At 34.0% G+C, this 22,289-nt stretch overlaps 1 protein-coding gene across 3 annotated transcripts in view; it reads right to left on the bottom strand.

Moving 5' to 3' along the window:
- Positions 1 to 13,977, bottom strand: part of LOC134239845 (uncharacterized) — a 37,942-nt gene extending 23,965 nt beyond the window's left edge. For all 3 annotated transcript variants that reach the window (XM_062721975.1, XM_062721976.1, XM_062721974.1), the window contains exon 1: positions 13,915 to 13,977. In XM_062721975.1, the coding sequence (XP_062577959.1) occupies positions 13,915 to 13,954 (40 nt within the window). In that variant the 5' untranslated portion in view covers positions 13,955 to 13,977. The remainder of the gene's footprint in view (positions 1 to 13,914) is intronic.
- Between the last annotated feature and the right edge of the window lie 8,312 nt (positions 13,978 to 22,289).

The following is a 22,289-nucleotide window of genomic DNA, read 5'->3' on the forward strand; positions in this document are numbered from 1 at the left end:
ACTTTTGCTTCGTGATGAATGAAATCCAGATCCAAAGATTAAAACTTAGAAAAAGCCTTTGAGTTGAAACCCCCTATGTTAACAAACCTTGAAACCCGTTAGGCACATTAGAATTAGTCCACAAAAGAAGAAGTCTCAATAAGGCATTATCTGTGGTCCCCGGTTATACTCGTCGAATATAAAACTTTCATTAAGACACTTAAAAAGTAAATTTTATTATTCTCCCATGTCTGTAGTATTTGCGTCAACGTTTAAAAGTGTTAAATGATTGAAATAGACAACACACGAAGCTGTGTTTTGAAGGTGGGGTCCTTTGATTTTCATGAATATCAAAAGAAATTTGCGACAGGTACCTACTTCTCAGCTTTCGTAAACACCGAGCGCAGATTTGTTCAAAGACGAGATTAAAATATGATATGTATATTATATCAATACAGGTTGTGTGAAAATATCTTTGTTGAACAACCTTGCGCTGTATGTTTTCTACTTAAAAGTACAATGAAGCGCATTGAAGTGGTAAAATTTTCTGTTTGGATGGAACGTTTTGAGCTTTCTTTAGACACGCCCATTTCTTTAGAAAGGAAAATTCGGTCAAATGATGCAATCGAATACCTGTAGAACAGGTATTTCATAAATATAATAGCCAATGAAATTGACGGTCTACATAAACACTGAGTAAGCACGTGTTCGACCGATACACGTGTTATAGTAACTCAACATGATAACATCATAATTATGTACAAATCCATTGCAATACGTGTTTTACATAAGCAGGGAACTCTATACATAGCTCTTTCTTATTTAAAAATCTTCATTTCAGTGTAACTCATGTTGCTTGTCGCGGAAAGTGTAGTGTCCTAAAACATTACGACGAATATTCCTTTCTCGTATCTAAGGAAATGGGCGTGTCGTTATGTTATAATTGACGTCCAAAACATGACTCAGAACGTTTCGTCCAAATGGAAAATTTTACCACTTCGATGCGCTTCATTGTAGCATGGTTTTGAATCTGTTTGGTGAGTACATTTACATAAGATTAACCTCTTGTTGACCTGCTAAGAATAGATAATATGCCACGTGATTCCATTCCGCCACAGGTGAATACCCCCGGAAAGCGTGTTTTCTTTAGAAAGCGACACATGTAGTGCAGTCACAAGCTTTTATTTTTTAAAATTCAAAACAAGGTTCTATATAGGCTTCGAAGAATATCACTCATTTTAAATTTCAAATGGTGACTTTCATGGACATATTTTAATTCTAATCATGTAATCGCAATTTTCCTGGTCACTGCGAACAACACAATAATGTACGAGTAGATGTATATAAATACACATTTAATCAAATTCTTGCGCAAAAGAAACAAACAAGCAAAAATACCAAAGACGTTACAACATTTAATCAGTCTATAAAAACAAATGCACTGTACTGATTACTTCAATATTCAAAGAAACCTTACACTTTTGTCACGTTTTGTATTAATGCAACGAAGTAGATGAATATTGAGTTTGAATTTCATTTACCAATCTTGTGATATTTATTATTAAGAATCCTTATAAGTATAATAATTATGTTTCTATTATTCAACAACTGTTGTTGAAGTGATTATACACATGTATATTACGCGATTTGTACACGCCATGTATATTTTAAACAATAATCGATAAGTAAATCGGAATATTCATTGTAGAATTTAAAGCAAAATTAAGAAATAAATATACATGTCAGGCATGTAGTATCAGGGGGTGGGGGTGACCCCTTCTTTTCAGAGATAAATCTTTAGTTCTCCCCCCCCCCTCCAAACCCCCCTTTCTTACGCCTTTAGGCTGGTACGATATGAATAAACACACAATGAAATTGTTTTATTTTTCAAATTAATGCCCTGTTCACACGGAGAGTTTAATTCGCAGTAAATTAATGCGAAGTAAACTAATGCGAATCAAATTAATGCGAATTAATTGCGTTCACACGACAGCTAATGCGAAGTAAACTAATGCGAGTTAAATTTTTTCTTCTACAGTCAGGCGTCAGTAAGGCTATTGTGACGTCATTTGTAATCACGTCACGTATGCAGAGCCATCCTTTGATACATCATGTAGTGGCTACAGGTATTCATTGATTTTAGTGATTTACATACTTTCCCTCAATTTTTGAACCATATATAGCACAAATACCTATATATAACCACCAACACGTGTCCTGTGACTTAATTTTGCCACTACGCATGCCTCACAATTTAATTTGAATTAGCTTCGCTTAGCGTTCACACTGAGTTAATTCGAAGTAATTTAATGCTCAGTAAATTAATTCGAATTAAAGTAATTCGCATTAAATTCACTGTGTGAACGCTAAAGTTTGATGCCCACTCCTACATAATCGATTATTTTCAAGTTTGGATTAGTTTACTCTTTATTTTGCCCCCCTGCCCCCCCCCCCCCTTCGTTGCTGCGTGCCTGTTAAATAATGTATACGTTCCTAAAGAAATGTTTTTTAAAGTTGTTTTTGAAAGCATCAAAAATTTTGATTGATTAATATGCAAAGGTACAGTTTAGTTCGTTCCATAATTTTAGATACAGCAGTACATGTACAATGTTACTAATATTTCGGTCGCAGAACTCTTACAATCAAGCGCGTTGAAGTGATAAAATTTTCCGTTCGAATGGAACGTTTTGAGCTATCTTTAGAACGTTTATTGTCATCGTTTGACACGCCCATATCCTTAGAAATGGATAAAACGGTCAATTTGTTTATTCGAATACCTGTAGTACAGGTTTTCCACAAATATAATAGCCAATGAAATTGACGGTCTAAATGAATATCGACTAAACACGTGTTCGACCGAAACATGTGTTGTGGTAACTTCAATAGACATGATAAGTTAAAAAATATGTACATATTCGTTGCAATCTGTGTTTTACAGAAGCGGAGAGTCGTTAACTCTCTCTTCTAATATTTTTAAAGCTCCAATTAAGTTTAACTCATATTTCTTGTCGCGAAGAATGGGGTGTCCTGAAACAATACGACGAATATTTCTTTTTCGTTTCTAAAAATATGGGCGTGTCACTATGATTTAATTGGCGTTCAAAACATGACTCAGAACGATTCATCCAAACAGAAAATTTTATCACTTCAATGCGCTTCATTGTATCTTACATTCAATGGGACTGTATAACAGCCTTCGGATTTCCGGGAAAAACGCAATCGTTTATTTGAATTCTATTTTGACAAAAACTCAATTAAATGTTTCGCACACTGAACAGTTATACATAAATGTCAGAATTTTAAATGACATGTTAGATAGATTTCATACGTATCCGATAGAGATTAAAGTGAGTATTCATGTTTGTATATTTTTTTTTTTAATTCATAGAATTTATTTTTGCTTTCACATTTGCAGACTATGTACAATAGATTTGTTTACATTCAATACATACATATACTATATAATTTTTCTTCCATATAATTTATATTATATACTTTGGTAAATGCTAAATACAAATTCATTTCATGTATATTATGAATCTTCATTGTGAAAGCTTTATATACAAAGAAGTAAACAAAGGGGAGGGCTGAGGAAGGAAAACAAAGTGAGGTTGGGGAACAGTTTTCACTGTTTTACCATACTGGTACATTTGAGTATAAATTTGAAGAACATTATAGCATATCACAAATAATTTTCCAGTTCTTTTCATATTCTGAAAATTTACAATTTCTTAAAAGTATAGCCTTTTCAACCAGTATTCTATCTACAATTATTTTTTCTAGCATTACTATACTTAATTTAGGCATATTTTTAAACCTACTGGCAAAAATAAATTGTTTAACAGTAAGTATTATTATATTGTGTAATCTATACATGTTTTTATTGTTGTATTTTCCAAACAGTATATCTTTTCTATCAAAATTAATAGTAAAATGGAAGTTTTTTATAAACCACTCCTCTATATGACACCATATTCTTTTTACATAGAAACATTCAAAAAATAAATGTTCAATTGTTTCAACTTCTTGTTTACAAAATGAGCAAACAGGTGAATCAATTAGTTTAAGTTTATAAAGGTATATTTATGTGTTGCAATAATCCTGTGCAGGATTTGAAATTGCATCCACTGAAATTTTGCCTCTTTTGTAACTTTAAATGGTAGTTCAAATATTTTGTTCCATTCTAACTCACCAAAAGATATTCCATTATTTTCCCATTTTTCTAATTCTTTAATTGTTTGCTTTTTCTTCTTGATGAGTATATTGTACATATCTTTACAACCATTTGTGCTTTTATAAAAAATGTAAATTGAATTTGGGATAAAAGGTCCACTTTCTTCTCTTTTTTCAATATCAATACTTTTCAGTATCTTTGTAACAGCTATTTTTAAACCGGTATATTCTACAAAATTAGTTTGTACATTCAGATTATTGAGGTACTCGAGGCTTATAAATTTTCCTTCAACGTCAAACAGATCTCTTATGAAAACAAAGCCTGCATCAAAATAACTTTCAAAAATACAGAGGAATTATTTATTTTAATTCTTGGATTAAACCATATATGTTCATGAAGAATTTGAGTAGTACATGTTTTTTTGACTACCACTGCAGTCAATGATTTTTACCCAATTAAGTAAAACCTCTTTCCAAAATTTGTTGCTTATTTTATTACACATCTTAACTATAAAATCTAAACCTCTTAGCCAAAGAGATTCAATTTTCATTCCTAATTCTGATTCAAAAAGTTTTAACCATTTTGTGTCTGAGTAGAGTAGTCTTCGGATCCATGTTGATTTTAATGCACATAAGAAATCCATATAATCAATCATTTTCAACTCCCCATTTTTGTAGTCTTGGATTATAACACTCTTCTTAACCTTATGTACTTTACTTCCCCATAAAAAGTAATAAAGGTCTTTCTCAAATTCATCGAGCAGTTCCTTATTGGGGTTTGGAATAGTCAATATCAAATGGTTCATCTTTGGTATAATCAGGGATTTAATCACTGTTAATCTACCAATGGGAGTCAGTTTTCTTAATTGCCATTGTTTTATCAATCGCTTTATTTCATTTAATTTTGGGGGGTAATTCAGTTCAATCATTTCGTCTAAATTAATAGAAAACTTTACACCAAGAAGATCAAAAGTAGAATTATTCCAGACTAACTTCCATCTCGAGTGATGAAAGACTTCTTTAGAGAATTTTTTACTACCGATCCACACCATTTTTGTTTTTGTAAATTTAAATTAATTTTCAGTCCAGATACAATTGCAAAATAATCAAGCTCTCTTAATATACCATCCATAGACTGTGGTGATCCGTCAGATATAATTGAAGTATCATCAGTATATTGTGAAAGTTTATATTCCTCCCCATCAATTACAATTCTTTTTATGTCTTTATTATTTCGAATGAGAATCCCAAGAACTTCAGCACATAGTAGAAAGAGATATGGTGAAATTGGGTTCCCCTGTCTGCATCCCCTTAGTGGGAACAAGTAATCAGAGGAAATTCCATTCTGTATGACACATGATTTGATTCCATTATAAAATGTTTGTATCCAATTTTTAATGGATTCCCCAAAATTAAAAAAGTCTAATGTTTGGTATATAAACTTCCATGATATAGTATCAAAAGCTTTTTCAAAGTCAATGAACATTAATAAGCCTGGAATCTGTTTTTGTTCTGTGTAATGCATTAAATCATAAACTAGTCTAATATTTTCACCTATGAATCTTCCCTTCAAAAAGCCAGTTTGGTCCTTATTTATTATTTTATTCAACACAGTTTTTAATCGTTCAGCAATACAGCCTGAGGCTATTTTATAAATCACATTCGATAAACTGATTGGGCGCCAGTTCTTTAAGAATTGTTTTTGTTTTCCTGGTTTAGGTAGGCAAGTTATTAAACCTAATTTATTTGATTCAGTAAAGTGTGATAATTCATACGAGTTGTTTATTGCTCTTGTTATGAAAGCACCTATATCCTGCCAAAAAAAATTGAAAAATTCACAGGTGAACCCATCTGGTCCAGGGCTTTTCTCATTTTTCATAATTTTCAAATAATTCAAAACTTCAGAATTAGTTAAAGGGCCTTCGAGACTTTCTGATTCTTTTTTGTTCAATTTCGGCACATCATATATCTTTAATTTTTCATGGATATTTCCTGATTCTACATTCTCTTTACTTTTATATAGATTTTCATAGAACAGCTTAACTTCATTCAAAATATCAAATTGGTCAGTAATTATAGTTCCATCTTCCTTTTCAATTTTAGGTATAACTTTACTCTGATAGTTTCTAGACTCAAGGCTGGTAAAATATTTTGAAGGTTTTTCTCCCTCTTCTATCCATTTCACTTTTGCTCTAATACATTGACCTTTAAATTTTATTTTTCTAATATTCTCTAATTCTTCATGTTTGTTTTCTAATTCTTCAGCATGTTCTTGCGACAAATTCTGTTCCAGTATAAAGATTTCTTTTTCTAGTTGCAATTCTTCTTCAGTTATTTTCTTTTTCTTAAAAGTTGAATAAGAAATTGATTTTCCTCTTATTTCCATCAATAATGTATCTAGAAATAATTGACAACTTAGCATAAATTGAATTTTATCATTTTCAATAGAGTCAATGCTATTAAAATTGTAGATAGGACAGGCGTATTGTAATTTAATATTTCTAATTTTTTCTTTTATCAAATTTACATATTCTTTATCTGCTAGTAAAGAGTTATTTAATTTCCAAAACCCTCTTCCTTTCAAAAATTCATTTGTTTTAACACCCATTACAACTGGACAGTGATCTGAACGATAACTATTTTCAAATTTTACATAAGGGGCCAAATTTAGTAACGATTCTGATATTAGGAAATAATCAAGTCTTGCCTGTTTTATTGGATTTTTCTTTCTCCAAGTGAATCTTTTTAAATTTGGATTGTTTTCACGAAAAATATCTTTTAAATTTAGTATCTCTATCATCTTTAATACATCCATTCTTGATTTAGGGTTATTTAAGTTTTTATAGTTCATTGAATCCAAATCCTTATCTAAAATTAAATTAAAGTCACCTCCTATAATCATATATTGTGATGAGTTATATTCTTGTATCATATTTAAAATCTTTGTATAGAAGGCTGGTGTATCCTGATTTGGTCCATATATATTCACTAATAAAAAAGGAAGATTGTCTATTACTACATCTAGAATAAGATAATTGCCATTGTCATCTTTATATTCATTAATCAATGTCAAGTCACAGTTATTATTAATAAGTGTAGCAACTCCCCGTGAGTTTGATTTGTATGAACTAAAAAAAGCCTTATATCCCCATAATGCTTTTATCATGCTTTCATCTTTTGTAACAAAGTGTGTGTCTTGAAGGAAATAAACATTTAATTTTTTTTCTTTTAAAATTTTAAAGACATCCCTCCTTTTATTCATGTCCCCTAAACCTTGGCAATTTAATGTAAGTATCTTTAGGAAATTTTCACATGGATAGTCATCCATTCCACAGTAAATGCATAAAAAAGTTTACTGTTCCCCAACAGCAAGAAAAAAAGAGTTGATAAAAAAAAGTCAGAATCTATATATACTACAGAAAAGTAGTTTTTAAGCTCAGACACACCTGCTGTCATTTTGAAAATGTGCAAAACTAGACCCAAAAAACCTAACTTTAAGTTTATATTTGAAATGAAAATGTTAAAAATATAGAAAATTTCATATAGTTTGTATATTTCATATAGTTTGTATATTTTTACATTCAAATTATTTCTTTTCTTTTGGAAATCCATTGGAATTTTTATATAATTCCATTCAATATCCTATGAAACACACCAAACCTCATTCCTGCGCGGAAGAATGCATAGTAGGCATTATATGCATTTTCAATACTCTTGAAATGCTAAAATGTGTATTGTTTTAACTCATATTAATTAAAATAAATGGAAAAAATTATCATCAAAATATAACATTTGTACCCCCCCCCCCCCAGCATTTAACATTCAATGTCACAGACGGCTTTTAAAAGTACGTCAAGTCTGACATGCGCAAAATCCAGTAGAAAGTACATGTATAATGAACTTTACAATTATGTAGAGATAAAACTAGAGAATGTAAATGTAAGCATTGGATTCTTATTTTTGGATTTTTGGCATTCTTATAGGACCGACGATATCAAAAAATAAGAATTTGAGTTGCTTAAAAATCTTTGCACACCGGTGAAAAACAAATCTTTTGCCTTCCATATGGCCATTCACTTTTGCTTCGTGATGAATGAAATCCAGATCCAAAGATTAAAACTTAGAAAAAGCCTTTGAGTTGAAACCCCCTATGTTAACAAACCTTGAAACCCGTTAGGCACATTAGAATTAGTCCACAAAAGAAGAAGTCTCAATAAGGCATTATCTGTGGTCCCCGGTTATACTCGTCGAATATAAAACTTTCATTAAGACACTTAAAAAGTAAATTTTATTATTCTCCCATGTCTGTAGTATTTGCGTCAACGTTTAAAAGTGTTAAATGATTGAAATAGACAACACACGAAGCTGTGTTTTGAAGGTGGGGTCCTTTGATTTTCATGAATATCAAAAGAAATTTGCGACAGGTACCTACTTCTCAGCTTTCGTAAACACCGAGCGCAGATTTGTTCAAAGACGAGATTAAAATATGATATGTATATTATATCAATACAGGTTGTGTGAAAATATCTTTGTTGAACAACCTTGCGCTGTATGTTTTCTACTTAAAAGTACAATGAAGCGCATTGAAGTGGTAAAATTTTCTGTTTGGATGGAACGTTTTGAGCTTTCTTTAGACACGCCCATTTCTTTAGAAAGGAAAATTCGGTCAAATGATGCAATCGAATACCTGTAGAACAGGTATTTCATAAATATAATAGCCAATGAAATTGACGGTCTACATAAACACTGAGTAAGCACGTGTTCGACCGATACACGTGTTATAGTAACTCAACATGATAACATCATAATTATGTACAAATCCATTGCAATACGTGTTTTACATAAGCAGGGAACTCTATACATAGCTCTTTCTTATTTAAAAATCTTCATTTCAGTGTAACTCATGTTGCTTGTCGCGGAAAGTGTAGTGTCCTAAAACATTACGACGAATATTCCTTTCTCGTATCTAAGGAAATGGGCGTGTCGTTATGTTATAATTGACGTCCAAAACATGACTCAGAACGTTTCGTCCAAATGGAAAATTTTACCACTTCGATGCGCTTCATTGTAGCATGGTTTTGAATCTGTTTGGTGAGTACATTTACATAAGATTAACCTCTTGTTGACCTGCTAAGAATAGATAATATGCCACGTGATTCCATTCCGCCACAGGTGAATACCCCCGGAAAGCGTGTTTTCTTTAGAAAGCGACACATGTAGTGCAGTCACAAGCTTTTATTTTTTAAAATTCAAAACAAGGTTCTATAGGCTTCGAAGATATCACTCATTTTAAATTTCAAATGGTGATTTTTCATGGACATATTTTAATTCTCATACATGCAATCGCAATTTTCCTGGTCACTGCGAACAACACAATAATGTACGAGTAGATGTATATAAATACACATTTAATCAAATTCTTGCGCAAAAGAAACAAACAAGCAAAAATACCAAAGACGTTACAACATTTAATCAGTCTATAAAAACAAATGCACTGTACTGATTACTTCAATATTCAAAGAAACCTTACACTTTTGTCACGTTTTGTATTAATGCAACGAAGTAGATGAATATTGAGTTTGAATTTCATTTACCAATCTTGTGATATTTATTATTAAGAATCCTTATAAGTATAATAATTATGTTTCTATTATTCAACAACTGTTGTTGAAGTGATTATACACATGTATATTACGCGATTTGTACACGCCATGTATATTTTAAACAATAATCGATAAGTAAATCGGAATATTCATTGTAGAATTTAAAGCAAAATTAAGAAATAAATATACATGTCAGGCATGTAGTATCAGGGGGTGGGGGTGACCCCTTCTTTTCAGAGATAAATCTTTAGTTCTCCCCCCCCCCTCCAAACCCCCCTTTCTTACGCCTTTAGGCTGGTACGATATGAATAAACACACAATGAAATTGTTTTATTTTTCAAATTAATGCCCTGTTCACACGGAGAGTTTAATTCGCAGTAAATTAATGCGAAGTAAACTAATGCGAATCAAATTAATGCGAATTAATTGCGTTCACACGACAGCTAATGCGAAGTAAACTAATGCGAGTTAAATTTTTTCTTCTACAGTCAGGCGTCAGTAAGGCTATTGTGACGTCATTTGTAATCACGTCACGTATGCAGAGCCATCCTTTGATACATCATGTAGTGGCTACAGGTATTCATTGATTTTAGTGATTTACATACTTTCCCTCAATTTTTGAACCATATATAGCACAAATACCTATATATAACCACCAACACGTGTCCTGTGACTTAATTTTGCCACTACGCATGCCTCACAATTTAATTTGAATTAGCTTCGCTTAGCGTTCACACTGAGTTAATTCGAAGTAATTTAATGCTCAGTAAATTAATTCGAATTAAAGTAATTCGCATTAAATTCACTGTGTGAACGCTAAAGTTTGATGCCCACTCCTACATAATCGATTATTTTCAAGTTTGGAAGAGTTTACTCTTTATTTTGCTTAAATTTATCAAACTTCTGTTCAGGTTTATTGTTTATTTTTTCTTAGCTCCCCCTTTACAAAGGAAAGGAAGTGTATTTCTGTGTGTATTTGCCGTAATTTATTATTCGATCGCTTGTATTTTTTAAATTGTCATTTGGAAAAAAATTAGTACATGTATAGTGGTTATATATTTGATAGATGCAGATTAAAAATTTTAAAAAAGTGATTAGGGGATTTTCAGACCAAAAATACCTCAAGAACAAAAAGAAGACCACTCACCCATGCCAAATTAAGAAGAATACGAATAGCGCAAAATAAAATTCAAGCTTATTGAACATTATTCTAACCCCTTCTACATTGTTAATTATTTCTTATCTCACGATAACGCTCACTATGTCTTCCTTTATAAAGTACCTAATTTAAATGTCTCCGCCCATGTGTATATAATAGAGAAACCATACTCTGTCCGAAAGAAAATATTCAGGAATTTGTATGTGCGGTAGGTTTTGAAAATTGGCTTTTATTTCTTGATACTCAATTTCATTAATAATGATTGTACAAAATTTTTATCAGAAATACTATGTTATACACCATGAAAATAAAAATTATCCCATATCCTTAAGTATATTCTGTAAAATAAGGGCGAAAAAAGGGACCAAGCTACTATACTTAAGTGGAAAACACCTTTATACATGTATTCATTACAGAAATAGAGACTGCAAAGGGTCAACAAAGTTTCCATGGATTGTTTTTATATCAATATTTATCTATCATCCTTAAAAGGAGCTTTAAAGGTCCGCTTTTGAAAATTATAGAGCAAAGAATATCATCGACACCACAACTTTCCCCAGTCGACTGAACTGTCCAGAAGTGTTTGCAGAATCCGTTACGCTTTCAACCAGCCTATTGCACTAAATTGGAAGATAATACATTCTTACAACCCGTGCGCATGTCATTTGGCCCCGAAGACTTCATTAGCAACGGATTTTTACAAATATATTTTCCAAATGCAAAGAATTACCGCTTAGTTGAAACCCCATATGTTACTTAACCGAAACCCCACGTGTGCCCCTGTACACGGTGGATATTGTTCAACCAAACCTCCCAAAAATATTTACAGTAGTGAAAGAAAAACTACAGGAGTACTGTGCAACAATATACATGTATTCGTGAAGTAGTGTAAATCACATGTGGATACTAGTGCTTCAAAATTCATTTCAAGTAACTTTTGGAAAAATTTGAGATCACTTAAGGAATGAAGCTTATTTCAACTACAATGAAGCGCGTTGAAGTGGTAAAAATTTTCCGTTCGAAAGGAACGTTCTGAGCTATCTTTAGAACGTTTATTGTCACCGTATGACACGCCCATATCCTTAGAAATGGATAAAATGGTCAATTTGTTTATTCGAATACCTGTAGAACAGGTTTTCCATAAATATAATAGCCAATGAAATTGACGGTCTAAATAAATATCGAGTAAACACGTGTTCGACCGAAACATGTGTTGTGGTAACTTCAATAGACATGATAAGTTAAAGATAAGTACATATTCGTTGCAATTTGTGTTTTACAGAAGCGGAGAGTCTTTAACTCTCTCTTCTAATATTTTTAAAGCTCCATTTCAGTTTAACTCATATTGCTTGTCACAAAGAATGGGGTGTCCTGAAACATTACGACGAATATTTCTTTTTCGTTTCTAAAAATATTGGTGTGTCATTATGTTGTAATTGGCGTTCAAAACATGACACAGAACGTTTCATCCAAACAGAAAATTTTACCACTTCAATGCGCTTCATTGTATGTTATACGATATAACATAACTTGGGGCAGTTTACGCTTTATAAACCGCGACCCTCGGGGTAGGGCGCGGCCATAGTGGCCGACCAAACTTTTACATAGAAATATACAGGAAAATTCTTTAAAATCTTCTTCTCAAGAATAACAAAGCCATAATTGATCATATTTATATATTTGCATATCCACTGCTCTCTCCCACTATGAACATGTATCCAACTGCGTTCATAGAACTATAGACGCAACTGCTTCTGCTATCAGTGCAATTGCTCTAACTCAATCGTGTAGAACAAGCTCTACTACACTTATATACCGTGTGGAGAAGTATATATTATATGAAATGTTTTGTAAATGGACTAAATATAAGTTTTCAAGCAGGGGGGTAAAAAAAATGCATACACAACAAAAGCTATATTCAATATTTGACTCCTGAAGATCTTTTATCTTGAATCCCTGAACCATGGATAATAAATAAATGGAATATCATGAAAAAATTCAAAGAAATATTTATACCCCCCGCTTGAAAAGCGGGAGGGTACTGTAGATCACTAAATTTTCGCGACACCATATTTTCGCGAGATAGTTATTGACTCTTGATTAGCGAGACAAAATTTTCACGAATTATGGTTATTGCTCTATATAATCTTAAGGAATACTATTATACGCGAGAATCTAATTTTCGCCAGCACACTGTCTCGCGTAATTACGCTAAAATAATGTTCTCGCGAATAAAAAGTGATTTACAGTATATAGTAATCGTTAATTCCGTCCGTCTGTACGTCCGTCCGTCCGTCCGTTCTTCTGTCCGTCTGTTACGCTTTGGGGTACCCATCTCTTATCCGCAACTCCTCTCATACCACGGAATGAAATTTGATGAAACTTTCACAGAATCTTTATTACATATTGCCATTGTGCACCTCCTATTTTACTTTTTGATCCGACACATATTTGGGTTTACCGGCCACAGCAAAACATGGACTTTGTCATTAAAACTACGTATATGGAGGCGGGGGGTATCATTTAGTGAGCTCATCGCTCACAGTACCTCTAGTTAAAATTTAATTTCAATGACGAACGAATTTACCTGACCCTCTGTCATTAACTCTGGAGACATATCCTAATTTCAAAAGAATTGATCATTTCAATGATGCAACTGTTTGCTACAGGCAAAAGATTAGGAATTAAAGAATATTTTTTGAAGATTACTTTCAAAGTTTCCTTCATAAATGTTTATAGAGAATTTAAAAATAAAGTCCCAAGCAATTAAATATTTGCTAAATACTAGTAGCTGATGAGGGTATGTAATGTGTGAGGGTGTGTGAGTGAGGTTGTGTGTGGGTGGGGTGTAAGGGTGAGGATGTTTGTGGATGGGTGTATAAGGATGAGGGTATGTGAGGGAGGGGAAAAGGGTGTGTGTGTGAGGGTGTGTGTTGTTTGGGGGGGATGAGGTTGTGTGGCAGTTTATATGCTTAAATATAAAGTCGAAATAGTTCTTACCTTTTGTGAGGATGAGAAAAGAAAAGCATGATGTAAGCATGTTGTTCACTTTCTGGACTGGAAAAACCTGTAATATTGAAAGATACAAATGCATTATAATATAATCACTGTAAATGATTCAAATAGAAATAAACAAACAAACTTTCAACCTTAAAACCCAACTGTTGTCTGTAATGAAGTAAATATATATTAAAACGTTCCGTATATGCATGTAGCCTCAAATAAGGAAACTTTTCTGTGCATTTTTGTCTCACGTACATGTATTATGTAGATATCTTTAAATGGAAAAAGTGCACATTTCAATTTATGAATAGTCGTAAAAAAAAAAAAGAAAAAAAAATTATTACAAGGACCAAAGTCATGATTAGGCATGTTTATACACAAACATTTTGATGTAATGTAGATTTATACAGTTTTTTCTTTTTAAAGATATTTCTTTGGAAGGAAATTGGGCCTATAAAAGGAACGTTATCCGAGGAATACGTAGAAACATTTTTTCCCAATGTTTGTAAGGTCATGTGCTTTAAATCATGAGTATGCAAAATACTTTAAAAGTGAATTAAATGCTTTTTTTTAAATCGACTTATTAACGCTTGGATTAGGATAAGGATAAAATTGAAGATCAATTCTACCAGGAAATGCAGTCTATCAAAGGACAGTGCTATTCGAACCTGTAGCTAACTCTTACAGATTAAGTACCGGTAAATGGCTGCATGTATCAACAAGATGTGTTTGTGTGAAACACTGATTCCCCGAGTATGGCAATGTTGCAACCACTATTGAAACTAGAGGTACTGTGAGCGATGAGCTCACTAAATGATACCCCCCGCCTCCCATATGGTTATAACTGGTGAAATAGTCCATCTTTTCCTGTGGCCGGGAAACCCAAAATATCTGTCGGATCAAAAAGTAAAATAGGAGGTGCACAATGGCAATATGTAATAAAGATTCTGTGAAAGTTTCATCAAATTTCATTCATTGGTATGAGAGGAGTTGCGGATAAGAGATGGGTACCCCAAAGCGTAACAGACGGACGGACAGACGGACGGACGTACAGACGGACGGACGGACGGACGGACGGAAATACCGATTACTATATACCCCCACTTTTCAAGCGGGGGGTATAATAACGACCACTATAGAAATAATTATTATACCCCCGCTTGAAAAGTAGGAGGGTATATAGTAATCGGGATTTCCGTCCGTCCGTCCGTCTGTTACGCTTTATCTCTTATCCGCAACTCCTCTTATACTACTGAGTGAAATTTAATGAAACTTTCACAGAATCTTTATTACATATTGCCATTGTGCACCTCCTATTTTACTTTTTTATTCGACACGTATTTTAGGTTTCCCATAGCAAAACATGGACATTGCCATTATATGTTTACCTATGACGTCACATATAGAAGCTTCTGGATAACATTTGATAGGACGAGTTATTCCTCTTTACACAGTACCGTATAACAATATATAGCAACACATGAACATTATGGGAGGCGGGGGGTATCATGTAGTGAGCTCATTGCTCACAGTACCTCTAGTTTCAATAGGGGTTGGGAGTCCATTTCAATAACATAGGTTGCAACCACTATTGAAAAACTACCACAATTGAAATAATTAATTCAGTAGCTTATTCATGATTATACCCCCGCTTGAAAAGAGGGAGGGTATATAGTGATCGGGATATCTGTCCGTGTGTACGTCCGTCTGTCTGTTACGCTTTTGGTTACCCAACTCTTATCCGCTTATTTGCCATTATAAACATATAGGAGGCGAGGAATATCATTTAGTTAGTTCAGTGATCATAGTATCTCTAGATAAGTATTGAATACGAATGGGAAAGTAATGGTACATGTTCGTTAATGTTTCTGAATTTCAATTTTCACCGTTAAAGTAATTGAGGTCAGAAAAAAGTTTTCAACCAAACATTGGTTTCAGAACTCCTCTCAGTGATTTTATATCCCCCGCTTGAAAAGTGAAAGGGTATATAGTGACCGAGGTGTCCGTCCGTCTTTTTCGCTTTTGGGTACACATCTCTTATCCGCAACTCCTCCAACACCACTTAATGGAATTTGATGAAACTTTCACAGAATGTTTGTTACAAAGTGTCATTGTGACCTCCTATTTTACTTTTTGATCCTAAGTGTATTTTGAGTTTCTCATAGCGAAACATTGACCTGCCATTCTTTCTAAATAATACTAGTATTGAAGGATACCCATCTCTTATTGTCAACTTCTCCTATACCTCTGAATAAAATTAAATGATACTTTCACAAATTCTTTGTTACATGATACTATTGTGCACCTCCTATTTTACTTTTTTATCTGACACTTATTTCGAGCTCCCCAGAGCAAAACATGCGCTTTGCCATTTTATTCATATGATAGGCGGGGGTATCATTTAGTGATATCAGTACTCACAGTACCTCTAGTTTTGTTTTTAAACATTGACCTACTAATTTTTAGAGCATGAGTTGTGGTGTCCTGTACATGTGCAATACTTTTGACTTACTTCTAGGGGGCAGATTGGGGTTTACAAAGGATTTTTTTCTGCGAAAGCTTAGTTCTCATTGAACTTCTCTAATACTTTTCACAGTAGCCAAAAGAACCATTTTTGTAAATTTTAGAATTATTGTGGGTTCATTATTGCAAGTACATGTCTATGCATTACATTTATGCAAATACCAAAATCGCGAGTGTTTATAATTATTACAACTTATACGCTAATTCTCTCTGAATACGATTTTTAAAATAAACTATAGGGATATATGAAATGATGTCTTTGTAATTACAAATCTTAAAGTACTAGTATATATAAAATCACTTTAAATAGAAAATTATGGATACGCGTATATAAATGTACATGCATCTGAATGAAATTCCTAACACTTTACACCAGATTATTCTTTAAATACTTACATTTTTATAATCTTTACGAGGTAGAAATATTTGGATTTCATGAATGCATTTAAAACATTTTTAACATAAAAATTATCTTTCTATCCCCTTAAAGCACACTTTTTAACAACAGGGAAATCAAAGGCTAAAATAATTTTTGAAAGCTTAATTTAAAAGTCCAATTGCTAGCCTTTTCAAAAGGTGTAAAGAACAGGAAGTTTTAATTAAATTAAAACACCTGGCATGGAGACCATAAACTGAGAACACAGGTCAAAATTTTGATTTTCACTTTCTTGAGTTCTGCTTGACGTACTAGTATATGATTGAAAACTTGAAATTCTTTACAGCACATAAATATAAGTATCTGGTGTAAATTTTGTCTCTCATTATCAAAATTATTTGAAAAGTTACACTGGTTAGCTCTACTGGTCAGAGACCAGAAGAGCTTATGCGATAGTAATGCGTCCGGCGTCCGTCCGTCGGTCCGTCTGTCTGTAAACAATTTTTCAAAATGCTACTCCTCCTACAGTTTTGGTCTAATTTCAATATAACTTGGCACACAAGTAGACTACACTAAGATACATAATTCTGTGTATCGTTTTTTGATTTCGATGAACGGTGTTGCCGTGGTTACTAAAAATAGAAATTTCTGTGAAATTCTTTCAAAATGCTACTCCTCCTACAGTTTTGGTCTGATTTCAGTATAACTTGGCACACAAGTAGACTACACTAAGATACATAATTCTGTGTATCGGTTTTTGATTTCGATGAACGGTGTTGCCGTGGTTACTAAAAATAGAAATTTCTGTGAAATTCTTTCAAAATGCTACTCCTCCTACAGTTTTGGTCTGATTTCAGTATAACTTGGCACACAAGTAGACTACACTAAGATACATAAATCTGTATATCGGTTTTTGATTTCGATGAACGGTGTTGCCGTGGTTACTAAAATTAGAAATATCTGTAAAATTGTTTCAAAATGCTACTTCTCCTACAGTTTTGGTCTGATTTCAGTATAACTTGGCACACAAGTAGAATACACTAAGATACATAATTCTGTGTATTGGTTTTTGATTTCGATGAATGGTGTTGCCGTGGTTACTAAAAATAGAAATTTCTGTGAAATTCTTTCAAAATGCTACTCCTCCTACAGTTTTGGTCTGATTTCAGTATAACTTGGCACACAAGTAGAATACACTAAGATACATAAAGAGACTTTATCAACGATCATTATTCTATTTATTGCTGTTGTAAAATTTCAAATCCCAGCTGCTTAAGTACTTTTCTTTTCCTTTGCTATAAGTTCAAACCAGTAGAGCTTCAGTCTCGACAGAGACTTCTGGTTTTAAATTTTGACTTAGTCAGTTCTCAGTTACTGGTCTTGGGGGGCCTGGTCTCAAAAAAACCACATAGATATTGTCCGTCACAAACTCAAGCATCTTTTTAGTCTGACACACGTGTTTCATATTTCGTTTACTAGATAAAGAGTCTGGGTTTGTTTTGATATCCTCACAACAAAACTTTATGATAAACGTTTTTATTTAAATTTTTCTAGTCGCCCGCGTGGCACAGTGGTTAGTGCGTCTGCTCTAGAATTGCGAAGTAAGGAATTGATTCTTACGTCACGGGTTCATATCCCACAGTGGGACGTGGAGACCGGTCCTTAGGATGAGACAATATAAACCGAGGTCCCGTACGTGTCACAGTAGGTGCTGGCTAAAACTTATGTGGCAACAGGTAATGTAGATTCAAATTTGTTCAAATCATGATCCCAATGTGTAGGGCGAGGCCACAATGGGTGATCAACGTTAAACGTAAGAACACGTAGGAAAGTCTTATAAAAAATCTTCTCAAAAACAGCAAAGCCAAGATTGGTCATATTTATATGGAAGCATCCTCAAGTAGTGTAGAATTAAGTTTGTTCAAACTATGACAGAAGGGGATAGGGCGGGGCCACAATAGGGATCAACATTTTATATAGATACATGTATAATATATAGGAAAATTTTATTCAATCTTCTCAAGAACAGCAAACCCATGATTAGTGATAGTTACATGGAAGCATCCTCAGGTAGTGTAGATTCAGATTTGTTCAATCAAATCATAACACCCGGGGTAAATGTGGGACCACGCAGGCACGTAGCATCGTTTTAGAAATTCGGAGGGTGGGGGGGCAGCCAGGCAATTTTTTTTTTACTTACCTGGAAAAGTTGACTGCCCCAAAAAAAAAAGAAAAAAAAATCCAGCCCAAACTCGAAAATCCTATTTCGTGGTGGTGGTGGTGGTGGGGGGGGGGGGGGGGGTAGTGGCCAACTTTTTCAGATGACCATCTTCTTTCAGTACCAATTTCTTTGCAAACAAATATTACCTTACCGAAGTATTAACTGGGGGGCAACCTCTCTTTCAATGAACATTCTCAATAGTAAAAGTAATGTTGGGAAAAAATGTGGAGGGGCCAGCCCCCCCCCCCCCCCCCCCGTTGCTACGTGCCTGCCGTGTTGAAAGTTCAAACTGATAGGAAAACAGCCAAAGTTAGTCACAGAAATATGTAAGCATCCTTAGGTAGTTTAGATTCAAAATTGTTTAAATCATACCCCTTTTAGGGGTAAGTCGGGGCCACCTAAGCTTTTCAATGCTGAATTGATTTTCCTTTTTTCCTAGCCACAGTGCTCAGGTGAGTGATGTGGTCCAAGAACCTCTTGATTTCACACTCATCTCTTTTTTCCTACTAATTGACAGACTATTATTTACCCATTAAATTGTCTACGAATTTTCCGTGTGTCCGATCATGACTAGCAACCCTAAGCAGTTGTGACAAAACGACAGGGGATGTTCACTCCTTCATGGCACCCGATATCACTTCTCATGATTTTAGAGGTCTGTGTTCGCTCTGCTTTCGACCTGTTTTGTTTCAGTGGACGTTTGAGCGTGATTATTGTTTGTTATCTCATATCATTCTTGAAACACTTCATTTTTGCTGTTGGTAACTCAACTCAACTTTTGAAATTTAATCCTTTGTGTCCAATAGATGTTGTTTTTTTTTATTTCGATTTCCGAATTGACATATTTTGCAGTATTCCATTTATCATTCGGAATATGAATGGGGAAAATTTTTGTAGATGTTAAATTAGGTTTCTGAATCTCGATTTTCACCGTTAAGGTAATTAGAAAAAACTCTGACTCCTGAACTCCTATTAGGGTTTTTTTTAGATTTAAAAGGACAAAGAAATGCAGATCATGAAGTGGTCAGGAAAGAAACAAATGACAGAAAGGAAACATTTGTCAATTTATGCGAAACCTTGTGTACAAGTAGAATAAGGGTCGACACTAACACATGGTCACACATCTACCACCATTGTGAGTCAGTAGCGGGTAAAACCCCATCGGTTGGCCAGACAAGCTCGGATTTGGGGTGGCATAGTCTTAAAAAGACGTCTCAGGTCATTTGGGGTAGGTTATTTCATTTCTTTTACAATGCTCTGGCAGGTTCTTGGACATTGGCAAGAGGTTGTTGACGTCGGCGTAGCTCTGTTCAAACATGTCCCCGACATCGATGGGAGAAAGGTTCGGACTGTGTGTGGGTCATGGTAATGTGGTGATATTCTGCTTTTAGATATATTCTGTTACAATCATGGCCCTATGACATCTCGCCTTGTCATCTTGAAAATAAAACGGCGGTCAAAACGACGTCGACACGGCACAAAACGGTTGTTGTCCCGGTTGCACTACCCTGTGACACGTCCAGCAACAACATGTAAATTTGTTCAGCTTGCAACAGTGATGCCTCTTGACACCATTACAGATCCGTCCCCATACCAGTCATGTTTAAAGTCATGGAAACGTTCGTTATGCCGGTGCTAAACCCCCTTATGCCTAACCAGGAAGTCACAGTGAACTTCGACTCATCAGAGAACATTGCGTGGTTCCATCGGCGATTATACCAGATTTGATGGTGACACCATTGGAGTCGGACCGTAAGTCCCTAATGTGACAATTCATTAAACAGGGAATGACGCGAGGATGTCGGACATGTAAGTAAAAGCTGTGCAGTCGATTCCTGGTGATCTGGACACTTACTACCAAGCCACAGCAACCTGTCTTGTGCCAACCTGCAGTATGCCAAGGGCATGTAACTTCTCATCCTGTGTTTGACTGCGCACTGTCTCTGTTTAATTAACGACTTGAACAATTGATTATATGTTGTTTTCTCTTCAGAATCTTTCTTTGGAGTGTATCCAATTCAGAGACATGCAAATTCGCGGCACAAAACCTTTGAGCATTAGTAACATCCCTTGAGGGTCTGTGATTGTTGTGTTTGGATGATAATTTCTTTTTTTTTTGGAAAAGCTTCCTCGTTAAAGGGACATGGCCACAGTTTCAGCTCATAAATTTCAAATTTATTTTTCCATTTTAAACAAGGCCGGTGCCCTGTTTTTGTTTACATACGATAAATATACATATACTAATATCTGCTACTTCAAAGCATATTTTTTTTCAATAAAGAAGTTAATTCTAAATATGATTAAATAGTTTCTAGTGATTTACTAAATCTCGTTCTGTAAAACTTATAACGATATTTTCTATATACATAGGCGTCGGAAGCGGGGGGACTATTTTGTAAAGATAGACATCATATAGGTATCAAACATTGGGGCGTAGTTTTTGCCCCCCAACCCACCTCCCCCCCCTCTTTCAACAGGCAGTGTAGTCAAAGAACGGTGAGTGGGTGATTGGTAGTGTTTGGTACTGAAAGAAGTTTGATCCAATCCCCATACCCACTAAATAGGATTTTCGTGTTAAATATTCAATTTTGTTTTTTTTGCTTGTCAAGTTTTTGTACGTTCGAAAAAAATTTCTCTTTCACTAAGCCCCCCTTTCATTTTGCTTTCGGCGCCAATGATATATTAGCCTTGTTTACATCATGAAGAATTTCAAGTTCTGTATCTCCTTTGTAAATCAAAAATGATGTTCAATTTTTTGCTGATCATTTGGATTGCCTGAATTAGAAATTGTAAGCATTGAAATTGTTTGTTTTGTTTTTTTTTTTGTTTGTTTGTTTTTGAAGATCAGTTGAAGAGTTGTCCATGTCCCTTTTAGAAATTATACAAAATAATTTCGTATCCCTTTGTATGTAAACATTTTGATCCCGAACTACAGTATCCCGTACTTTTTTTATCAGTATACTTTTGACAGTAGTCAAAAGAACAAATTTTGTACATTTTAGAATTATTGAGGGTTCATTATTGTTAGTCCATTTCTATGCATTACATTGATGCAAATAACAAATCGCGAGTGTTCATAACTAATTAAGTGTTCTTAATAACTTATATGCTAATTGTTCCTCTCTGGAGAGGTTTCCTTTCATTAAATAATTATAATTGTAAGATGTTAAATAATATTTTGCAAGTTACACTCAAATCTTACAGTATAAAAAAAGAAAATTATGGCACCCGTTTATGAATACACATGTATTT

Source organism: Saccostrea cucullata, unplaced genomic scaffold (assembly GCF_032062105.1).
Source record: "Saccostrea cucullata isolate Sc308-1 unplaced genomic scaffold, CSIRO_AGI_Scuc_v1 ctg1461, whole genome shotgun sequence".
In the NCBI taxonomy this organism is placed as follows: domain Eukaryota; kingdom Metazoa; phylum Mollusca; class Bivalvia; order Ostreida; family Ostreidae; genus Saccostrea; species Saccostrea cuccullata.